The 11,748-nt window shown below is 39.3% G+C and overlaps 1 protein-coding gene across 1 annotated transcript; it reads left to right on the top strand.

The window, feature by feature from the left end:
* Positions 1–2,973: 2,973 nt before the first annotated feature.
* On the top strand, positions 2,974–11,066 carry LOC133457848 (disabled homolog 2-like). Its single transcript, XM_061737209.1, has 10 exons — positions 2,974–3,100; positions 3,286–3,398; positions 6,678–6,808; positions 7,752–7,850; positions 8,359–8,490; positions 8,667–8,747; positions 8,836–8,883; positions 9,000–9,059; positions 9,139–9,232; positions 10,103–11,066. The coding sequence occupies exons 2-10, from the start codon at positions 3,314–3,316 to the stop codon at positions 10,534–10,536; spliced, it is 1,164 nt and encodes a 387-aa protein (XP_061593193.1). The 5' UTR covers positions 2,974–3,100; positions 3,286–3,313; the 3' UTR covers positions 10,537–11,066.
* The last annotated feature ends 682 nt before the right edge of the window (positions 11,067–11,748 follow it).

Raw genomic sequence — 11,748 nt, 5'->3', positions numbered from 1 at the left:
TCTATATTTCCCATAAGCTCTTGACCTTCATAGGTTAAAGGTCACAGCTCAGCAGAACAGGAGGCCAAGTCAAGAGGTTATGGCTACTTCAATCACTCGGTCTCACAGAGTAGAGTCAAGACTGTAGAAGTTGTGGGATCTCAGAAGCACGCCCCATGGTGGCTTGAAGGTGAATTACAGCCATGCTGTCATTCATGGGGCTTTTACAGTTTTTCACAATCGTTAATACCCATTTCTCAAAACAATAACAGCTTTTTTCAAACTGAACACACAGATCTGAAAACCTCACACACAAAATGCTAAACCTGACACTCCCTTTGCAAGATGACTCTTTGCCATCAAATCTCTTACCTGTTCACAAAATGGAACTCATGTTTTCATTTGGTACACACAGCCATTTTTTCAAATGACACACACATACCATTCATTGAGTACACACAACTAAGCATTTGTCTGCACACTACCAAGCATTTACAGCACACTTAGGTGCAAAACTGAAAACACAATTATAGAAACAGAACACACCATATGAATGACAATGACTTTGGAAAATGTGCCTTTTCTCCTTTTTGTAAAATGTCTGTAGGCCTACTTTTGTATAGTCAAACATAAAACAGCACACAAATATGCAACCAAAAAAAGTTTAATTTTAGCACACACAGAACAGTACAGTACAGTGAACCCCCCCTCACAAAAAAAAAGTAGACCTGCTTCATCCTAACATGATTCCTGCAGAGGATTCTATCTAATGTTGATAGGCTGACAGTGTGGATGTCCCTGAAAGTGCCATGGTCAGCCAGGATCCTAGACTGTAGTTGCCGGAGCGTGATTGTATTGTTCTCACGAACAATATTTACAACATCTGTCTCCTGCTCCTCTGTGAAAATCCGTGCTCTTCCTCCACGGTATGGTTCTCTTTCAGTCCTGCAAAATGCAAATACTGTGAGCACACTGTATTCTATTGATATACAGTATTACAGTAAACAAGGCAAATAGATTTCGTACCTGTTCTCCACCCTGAAGGTTCTTATGATGGCAGCAACTGTGTAGCGGCTGAGGTTGGGTTGGACCCTCTGGCCAGCCTCCCTCATGCTCAAACCATGGTTGAGAACGTGGTCTACCACGGTTGCCCGTATCTCATTAGAGATGCTAACTATCCTTCTTCTTTCTCCTCCTCCTCCTTCTCCTTGTCCTCCTCCTCTTCTCCCTCTTTGTCCCCCTCCTGCTCCTCTACCTCCTACTCCTCCTCCCCTTTGACCCTCTCCTCGTCCTCCTCGTCCTCCTCTTCGTCCTCCTCTTCCTCCTCCTCCTCCTCGTCCTCCTCCTCCTCCTCCTCCTCCTCCTCTTACCTCTCTCCTTCTCTGGTTCTCTCCAATGTTTTCCATTGTTCACCAAACAAAACAGAGGCTCAAGGCACTTTTATACTGCAGTACTGATTGCAAATTGCTCAACAGACCTCAAAGTTTAGAGATTTGAATATTTGTGTGTTGTAGTTTGATGCTTTGAGATTTTATTTGAGAAGTGTGTTCAACGACTGAACATTGTGTGTAGTATTTTGACAGCAAGGTGATTTGTAATTGACATCAGAGTGTAAAGAAGGAAAGTCAGACTCTAATGCAGATAAGGGAGTGTGAAGTAGTGCCAACTTGGGTCGAGCAATACATGAAGTGAAGGTTGTGCAAATTGTGCCAAATTTTTGCTTTTTGGGCGTTAGCAACTGTGAAAAACTGTAGTAAACATGTTATATGTAGATTTATCCCTCTAACATAAAGTCCTCTCATTAAAATGTACAATGCATTATTTGTTTTTTAAATAGTAATTGTAAGTGACATAAGGAAACCACCCTACTTCTTCAAGTGTTGTGGGACCACAAAAATTTTATGGCAAATATCTGTGTTGATGAGTACGGAAGAGTATTAGGGCCAGGCAGGAGAAAAATAAAAATAATATTTTAGAGGAGGAAGATTTTTTCTTCATTATGCACTTCAAGAAAAAAGTCCAAATGTCGAGAAAAAAGTTGAAATGTCGAGATTAATGTTGAAGTACAATTTCGAGAAAAAAGTCTAAATGTCGAGAATAATGTTGAAGTATAATTTCGAGAAAAAAGTCGAAAAGTCGAGATTACAGTCGAAATGTTATAGACGTACAAGACGTACAAGTGGTTCTGTTTGTGTTGTCTGTAGGACAGCTCCACAGAAGTGTCCCATGCATGTAATCAGTCTATACCACATGGAAGTGAAACAAGTGTCTATGGTATTCTTTTTTTTTTTTTTTGAAAGGCAGATTGATCCAGCCTTAAGGCCAGTCAGTGCATTTCTACGGTTAGATACTTGGGTTGCATGTGGTCAGCTGCAGAGTGGTTGGTTGTACACTTTGAAACTGGTGATGATGAAATATCCATCACACAAGCGTCGTACAACATTGGATGCAGATTAATTTACTTTTACTGTCCCTTTCAACATTGTGCTCTTTAGTTTGCACGACCAACACTCTGAAAGGTATTTCAAAATTGCCTCTTGTTCAGCACGAAATTGGCCTTACAGTCGATTAGAGTTCTCGGTTTGAGTTTCTCTGAAATCTATTGCTTTTGAAAACATGTGTCGTGGGTCGGTGGGTAGTAGAGGAGAGAACCAGGAGTGTAGGCTCTCAGATGGGAGGCAGGTCCTTGAAAAAATAAACTTCATTTAATCTAAATAAAAACTAAAGTGAGTACAACCCCCCCCCCCCCCCCAAAATAGAGAGTAAACATTATACTTAGAAAGTCCCTTTTCTGGATTCTGTCAGCCATCCTTCCTTCCTGTGAGGTTTTCAGCAAGTCTTTATTACTTTTTAAGCTGTTATTTTAGTAAAGTCCATCTAAAAAGCCTGTCCTTGAGGGAAACACATGACCTCAAATCTGTACTCAGAGGGAGACCATTGTGCACAGCCTTGTCATTTCTATTAGAGACTCTTCAGCTTCCACATGTGTTCCCATGCATGTCAGCCTCCCAGCGGATGTTAATATATCACCAGAGTGTCTGCAGCCTGACCTTTGGCTCTGAGAAGTTTAGCCGGTGAGTCGAGCTAAGCAGCCGCCTCAAAGCAGAGACACTCTCAGCAGGTGAAGCAGAACAAACATTTTCTGTTTTGCATTTAAGAGAATTAAAATACTAAATCTCAGAATATTTCAGATATTTTTTTCTTCTTGGAGTTTGCAGCTACAAATATATGATTCCATTTTTTTCAACTTGCTCAGCGACTGATATTTAGCAGCCAAGCAGTGTGACTTCCTATTTGTTTTCACAGGATCCTACATTTTGAAACAGACGTCATCATGATGGAGATGGAACAAGCGTCTGAGAGATGTCCTGCACCGGGCCAGACTGCTGTCAAAGCTGGGCTGCCCTCCAGCACAGGAGGTATGTGTGACCGCTCACTGCTGACTGTCAGAGTTCACTCTCAGAAAACCACTTAGTTCAGAGTTGTTGAATAAAAGGCACTTGGGGGATATTAGGCCAGGCATGAAACAAACAAACAAACAGGATCTAACTTCAAACATGAGATTTATGGGTCTGATATGATGTATTTCTCCCTCATTTGTCTCGTTGTCCATTTGATAAAAAGCTCTCAGAAACTTTGAACTGAGGTTGAAACAGTTTGTCACAATACTGATTTAGTAGTTCCCATTAGTAGGGAAGTTACATTTTTAATAGTTTAATATAACTCATGTTCTGAAGAGCCAAAATGTATTGTAACTTTGAATAAACAAAGGGCCTTCAACTCAAAATGGCAATATTGTAAATTGTGCTGACCAAAAGCAGCCCTGGAGTCAGTGCTGGTACAGCCAGTTTTTAACTCTGATGGGAAATGAGAGCATTTTAAATTAGTTTGTCTTCTTATGTTGTCATGTACCTTTACTCTAGAAGGTTCCCAGCTGTACCGCTGCTTTAACCCAGTGGTGTTTATTAGTGTCTTACTGGAAACCTTTAAACGCTGTTCATGTCAGCTGGGATACGTCACTTTACTCGATGTATACGTTGCAGCTCTTCTCAGCTATGCCAGTAAGGCAGACAGTTGTTACCAAAACAAAGAGATGGATCTGTCTTGTGCACCACTTTTACATGTTAATCATTACAGAGAAGTGATTGGTTTATGGAATTACAATCTCTTCATGCTCACCTCTTCTGCCAGTAAAAAGCAGAACGTGACTTGCAGGGCTCATTTTTTCATAATAACCTTAGAAAGTATCATAAAATGTAATAAAGCCCGGAATGTGATGATGTGGTCCGAATTGCTGTGGGTGGCTTTTGAGATGAGAGTAAAGTAAAGTTTAATAAGTCCATGGCCAGGAAGCTTTGGAGAGGATAATCCTAACACATTTACACGCTTACAAGTACGTTAAACTGTATTCTCAGTTTTACGGGATACAATGTAAAAAAGTAAAGAGACAATCTGGAGCACTTTAGAATCCAGTGATGTCTGCTGCTGGAGCCAAGTCATTCCTCTGTTTATAATTGCAACAGTCGTTTCCCGTATAGCGTCACTGCCAGCCCAGTAATGGATGGTCTGTTGTGTCCTGGTTTGATTTGGTCAATTATTCATCCCGATATTTTCACAGTTTAATGAACCAATATGAATACCGGTAACTAGGAAATTATGGACTTTTGTTTGACATGTAGGTCCAAAGGTGTTTTAGGTTGACATTTTTTTTTATGACTTTCAATTTTTATCCCACATCAACATATTTGAAAGAAAACAAGAAAGCATTTAAGAAACGCCTCCAATGTTATGGAATGTGTTTGTTTAGACCAGGGGTCGGCAACCCAAAATGTTGAAAGAGCCATATTGGACCAAAAACACAAAAAACAAATATGTCTGGAGCCGCAAAAAATTAAAAGTCTTGTATAAGCCTTAGAATGAAGGCAACACATGTTGCATGTAGCTATATTTGTAATAACTGGGGGAATATTCTTTTTTTTCATTATGCATTTCGAGAAAAAAGTGGAAATGTTGAGAAAAAAGTGGAAATGTTGAGGAAAAAAGTCCAAATGTCAAGGAAATAGTCAAAATTTTGTGAAAAAAGTCGAAATGTTGAGAAAAAAGTCCAAATGTCAAGGAAATAGTCAAAATTTTGTGAAAAAAGTCGAAATGTTGAGAAAAAAGTCAAAATTTCAAGAAAAAAGTCGAAATGTCGAGATTAAAAAGGAAAAGAAAAGGAAGGAGAAAAGAGAAAAGAGGAAAAAACAAGGAAAAAAGGAAAAAAAGAAGAAAAAAAGGAAAAAAAAAGAAAGAAAAAAAGGGAAAAAAAGGTAAAACATTTTTGAAAGCTTCAGGGAGCCACTAGGGTGGCGCTAAAGAGCCGCATGCGGCTCTAGAGCCGCGGGTTGCCGACACCTGGTTTAGACAGATGAAACTAACACAAACTTGTACAGAAAGATGGGAAGAGAATATAGTATGGAGAAGGGAAGGCACGTCACATGATCATGTGTCAAACATGGTGGAGACAGTGTTATGGTATGGGGCTGCATGGTGCCAGTAGAACAAGCTCACTGGTGTTTACTGCTGACGTTGCTGCTGACAGAAGTACTAAGATGAATTTGAGACGTATACGGCTTTACTCTCGGCTTGTCTTCAGTCAGATGCTATGAAACTGATAGAATGATGCTTATAAGTGAATATGGATACTGTTGAAGCAAACTGCAAAAGCAAAGGACACAGAAATGTGCTGTTCTTTAATGTTAGTGGCCTGATCTCAACACAGTAAAAACATGATTTTCGGTCGCTGAAGCAGCAACAAGCAGCAACTGAGGGATGCTGCAGTGAAAAGCTGGTAAAGCATTTTCTAGGATTTCTCAGGACTCAAAATTCAGAGATATCCATGAGCTCCCGACCTCAGGTGGTTCTTGACTGCAAAGGATTTTCATCAGAGTATTAAAACTTATGGTTAAATAGTTGTCACTTTGTCTAAATACTTTAGTGGCCCTGATTATGGAGATTTTGTGCTTAAAATGGTAATAATTAATCGGTAGGAAATGCCATATGTTGTTGAAACCTTAAGTGAAAGCAGAAAGTCTAGACTTTGATCATATTTTGCTGGTTTTATTTCACAAAAGAAAAATGTGTTGAATTCTGTGCACTAGTGCAATTGAGGTGCATTTGAGATTTTCTTCATTTTGGTAGATATTTAACTTTTTACTGTAAATTGCTGCATACTATGCTGACCTAACATTGTTTTTTAAACACTGTTTAACCACATGCTGACTAAAGTCAGTAAAATGTACTGTTATGAAAGTAAAGCTGTTTACGAGTTGACCCTTGCTTTCCTAAATTACTACTTTTAATTTGATGAAATGAGATTAAACATTCCCTAGGGATAACTTAAAAGCTTATTCATTCACTTGCTTATGTACCGAAAACCCATTTAAGACATAAAAACACACTCATGCTTTTGCAGATAAATCACTTGGAACTAATAAGCAAATATTTATCCATAAAACACGCAAGAAAACATCTACTACAGTCTATGCAAACACAAAGAGACATAAACAGAGGCATTACAGTCAAAGAAGATAGCATCATAAACACACAAACATTACTAAAGGACACAAACCAAATGTGGACAGACAAACTCTTCCTTCCCTTTCACACACATTTTTCCTAATTGTTTGACCCGTATTTAATTTTTAAATGATTCCCAGGAATCCTTGATGACACTAAGTCCCGTTTCCACGGGGATGGGGTTCGCTACAAGGCCAAGCTCATCGGTATGGACCCAGTACTCGATGCACAGGGGGATAAAATGTGTTTGGACTCCATGATGAAGCTAAAGGTATTCTATCCTACACTATCAAAATAAACCTGCTGTTATCCGGGTTGGTTAGTCATCAATGAAAGTGATCTCTTTGTACTTAGCAGCTATTTAAACAAGAGAGACAATTATAACCATAAAAAATGCTATATAAATTAAACATTAGAACTGTTGCCTCACATCTAGAAGGGTCCCGATTTGAATCCTGGCAGGTCCGCTCACAACTTCAGAACAGAGGGTGGCAGTAGTGTGCACACTCCTAAGTAAGAATCCGCTTTACTTTGGTTTAGTTGTAAGCACATTGGCCTCTTGACAAGAAGATTCCTGGTTTGATTCCTGGCAGAAGTCTGTTTGCATGTTCTCTTCGGGTTTTCTCTGGCCACTCTGTCTCCCTCCAACAGTCCAAATTCCTCTGCATATATGCAGATGGATGGGTATCTGGTGTAAAACCTGTGCCAAATCAATGTGTGTTTTATGTTGATCTGCAGTGACAGCCCCTCCACTTAGAGGGGCACACAATAACTTATACTGATATCACATAAGAAGCTCTAAAGCTTTGATCACACAATATCTCTTGAGAGCATGTTATTTAAATTATTTGTGCTCAGGCTGAGTCTCTTTATTTAAGGGATTAGAGACATCCATTATTTACATCCTTGTTCCTGTTCAGGGTCATGGGGAAAACCCACACAATCTGGATTACATGTAAGACATGTAATCCAGATCAGCCAGGGTTTGAACCAGAAACCCTTTCCCTCTGAGTTAATAATACTGACCACTTTGCCACTGTGCTGCCCCAGAAGTGACTCCATATACAAAAATAATATTCCCACTGGACACTCTCTAGCTCAAACTCTCAACATGTATTTGTTTGAGATCCTTCTTGGTATGAGACGCCTTTTATTTTGTCGTTATTCGTATGATCTTCTCAAGTACGCTGTGTGTGTTCTCGTGTGTGCTGAAGGGCTTAGAGGAAGCAGCAAGGAAACAAGGGAGACACAAGCTGAGAGTCTGGCTGAAAGTTTCCAACACCGGCTTGAAAATTGTGGATGAGAAAACTGGGGTGAGTCACTGTGTTTCTGTTTTTTTTTTCTCTCTGCAGGACTGAAGTTGTGTCTCCCTCTTCAGGTTGATGGTTAGCATTGAAATGCATCAATCTTTTTTTTTGGCAACACCACAACTCCCCTCTTGTTTTGGTCTGAGTTTAACTGAAAAATACATACTACCCTAATTTAACAATCCTAAATGCAAATCCAATTATTGTAGTACATTGCTGGCTAAAATAGACAATAAAAATAACAAAAACATCTCCACTGATTTTTGATTTCCAGTCCTGTATTTTCTGTAGCTTCTTCTCATGTCATGCTACAGGCTGAAGTGTTGTTGGGAGCACAAGAACATGATCTTTAAACGGTTGCCTCGTTTGTCAAGATGGGAGCATCTGTAAGAAATAGATGCAGCTGAAGGAATCAAACTACCAGAAAGCATTTCCAGCTGAACTTATGTATAGTAGATACAAATTAATTTAACTTAAAGCTCTCAAAGATGAATTGTATTATTATGCATTTCAGATTGTTCTCCATAACCACGAGAGGAGCAGGATCAGCTCTTTGACACAGGACAAGTTTGAACCCAGAGCTTTGGCCTACATCTACCAACATCTAGACAAATACATCCTCTTCTACATCAAGATGGCCAACCAGGTAACAACATTATGTTTATGTTATTATGTTATTAGTAATAATGACAAACATCCACCAAGTTCATTAGTATTAGTATTGAAATGTATTCAATCCATAATGAAAGTGAATGACCACTGTACTGTCTTTGACGCTGCAGCAACTACGTTTCATGAGGGACGTTTTTATTTATCTATTAGGCGGATCCGGTTCTTATTGACATAAAGGAAGTTTGTCAGGCAGTTGACGACGAGACCTCACAGGAGTCTGCAGAGATGAAAGTCAGAGAGTAACTCTTTGTTAGTCTTATGTTTATTTTGTTGCTTGCTGCAAAGTATTTTAGTTTTTTTTGTTTGTTTTTGTTTTCAGGACATTTCCTTAGTGACTCTAAATGAGAGTTCAGACTCTACCACTGAGGTAAATGAAATGATAAAAAAAACAACTCTCCTTCGTATTTTTAACAAGCCTAAATCTTTTGCTAAGATTAATTGATTTATGAATTATTTATGTATATTTTCCTGTTCATGTTTCAGGAGGCAGCTATTGAGGATGTACTCGCTCCAAAACCTGACTTATCAGGACAATCAAACCAGGTACCAAAATGCTGCATTTTTTACTGTCTTGTGTCTCACTCACTGTGCATTTAATAATTAAAAATATTTCTGTCTGCAGGCTTCATCCACTAATGAGCTGATGGAAGTGTTTTCTAAACAGATGGAGGAGCCTCTGTCACCCACCGAGAACTCTTCAGCTACCAGCCAGCCAGGTAAATGGTCCGGTAGCATGACATGATATGCTTCTGTCCCGCAACGTGTAGCAGGTTTTCCTCTAAACCTTTGAATTATATTGAGTTGAAATAATTTGTGAATTAAATGAGTGATTTCAATACACAAGTCAAGCATCTCTGCTGTGAATCCGAGATCTTCACAGTCTTTAAGCAGAAAAATAAAATGAAATAAAATAATTTTCATGCTGACATCCAACTCAAGGATTACATGTTTGGTATCCATTAATCCAAGTTATAATCATTAAAACAATCAGGCTGCTTAACATAACCCTTCAGAATCCCTAGAAAAGCATTTACCGTATTTTCCCCACTATAAGGCGCACCGCATTATAAGGCGCACTAAATATATGATAAAATACCGTACTATAGTGGCTGGGGTTGAGTTACGTATCTACCTGATGGAGCTGCGCTACAGGAAATGCTACAAAATCCTACAGCAAATGCAAAAAAAAAAAAAAAAAAAAAGAAGAAAAGTACCGTATGTCAAACTTTATTAACAAAATAAAAACCAGCTTTCTCCGTCTTGTCAAAATCGCCATTATGCGAGTCTGCGTTGCTGCTGTTGTCTTGAACGTCTGTGACGATTCCTGACGTTTTTAGCGCCATTACTTCGGCACCAACTATATTACCCACAATCCCCCTGACTACAGCAACAGAAATGACCGTAATGATCATATATAAGGCGCACTGCATTATAAGGCGCACTGCCGGTTTTTGAGAAAATGAAAGGCTTTTAGGTGCGCCTTATAGTGTGGAAAATACGGTACCTCTTTCTTTTTTTATGATACTTACATCCTGTCATGGTCACTTCTTTATTAAAATCTGACTTGATGTCATTTTTCATACCAGCATCTCCACAGCCGACGCTCTCCACCTCTCAGATTCTCTCCATGTTCTCCACACAGCCAGCAGGGGGCTCTCCATACGCCTCACCCACCTTTTCTCCCACCGCTATGCCCTGGGCCCTGCAGGGGCCTCAGGGGCCTCAGGGACCTCAGGGACCTCAGGGACCTCAGTGGGGAGGTCAGTGGCCCCCCATGCCTGCTCATATGCCAGCGTGGGCACCACCGGGCGTCACAGCGCCCCCTACTGGTAGCCACCCTCAGAGTCCGGGTGTGGTGACACCTCAGGCTGGGGTGATTATGGAAAGCAGCGCAGCAGGCAGTGCTGCTGCACGCATGCCTCATAATGGATACCCCACTAATTCAAACAGTCTCAATACGGCCACAGGAACATCAGGAGCACTGGGATCCCCAACTTTAAACAACCACTCCCTCCTGTAAAGATCTGGTTTGAATTTGGGAAATGATTGAGTGTGAATATCTGGGGATATGAAAATGAGTTTCCGTTGTTAATATGCATCTGACACGGTTACAATGTTAGTCTATTAACTCTAACAGTTATCACTTGTAGATGCTGATTAAATAACCACTCAAGTCATAGCATTTTCACAGTATACACCTGTATATACACTTAAATCATATAAATACAACTATTAGAACCAGCTTTAACCTGCTCCTCCCCAACAAAACTTCAATGTCAATGCTCATTGTTAATGTTTATTTGAAGCCACATTTTTCTTCTCTCTCTTTTTTTTGGTACATACAGTATGTATATGCTTTTGTTTTCGTTGGCTGTTTAGTCAACTCACTGTGTTTTAAATTTTCTTATTACTAGATTAGAATTATTATTGGATAATAATTAAGGTGAGCTACGCTGCATTGATCTTGTTTGATATCTCTGTAAAGTAGCTTAAAATGACTTTTGTTATGGATTGGTGCAACACAAATAAACTGAATTTAATACATTGAAAGTATACTGGTGTTTCTAAAGTGACTGTAGGAGTGAGTGTGCACGTCTCTGTTTGGTCCTGAGAAGGTCCAGCCCCCTGAGATGAACCTCGCCTCTCACCTGACTAAAGCTGGAACAGGCTCTTCCAGAAACCTCCAACCTCAAACAGGTATAGAATATGGATGGATGGATGGAATAAAACATCAAATTAAGTATAAGCTAAAGTATTTTTAAACCTTTTTTTTTTTTACAACTGCCTCCTAAACTGCACTATGGTGGGATTTATGTTCGAAATCAGGCCATAAACATATCTGAGGGACAAATTATGAAGTCTTTTATGAGAATGCACATTTCCTAAAACTGGACCTTTAAGGAACTTTACTTTACTTTAACTAGAAAAATGACAAACTCACATTTTTGCTTTACTTGTTTTGAACAAAAATGTTATTACTTCCTTAAAAACTCATCCGCATCTCTCAAACTTTAGATTTACGTCTTTTTTTAAAATGAAGAAACAACCTGTCATGACTTTACAATGTTTTGGATGTGACTTTATTCAATAATTCTTCAAGGAAATCTTTAAATTAACTAATCTGGCATCAGATGATGTTTTTCCTCCCTTTCTCATAAAAACCTAAAGTGCTGTGTTATGCAATACGTAAGCAATGAGGCATGTATGTTTGAAACAGAGAACTTTTCTCAGG

This window comes from Cololabis saira, chromosome 13, assembly GCF_033807715.1.
Source record: "Cololabis saira isolate AMF1-May2022 chromosome 13, fColSai1.1, whole genome shotgun sequence".
NCBI lineage: Eukaryota > Metazoa > Chordata > Actinopteri > Beloniformes > Belonidae > Cololabis > Cololabis saira.
The sequence above is the reverse complement of the archived record's forward strand: the minus strand, read 5'-3'. Positions and strand labels throughout refer to the sequence as shown.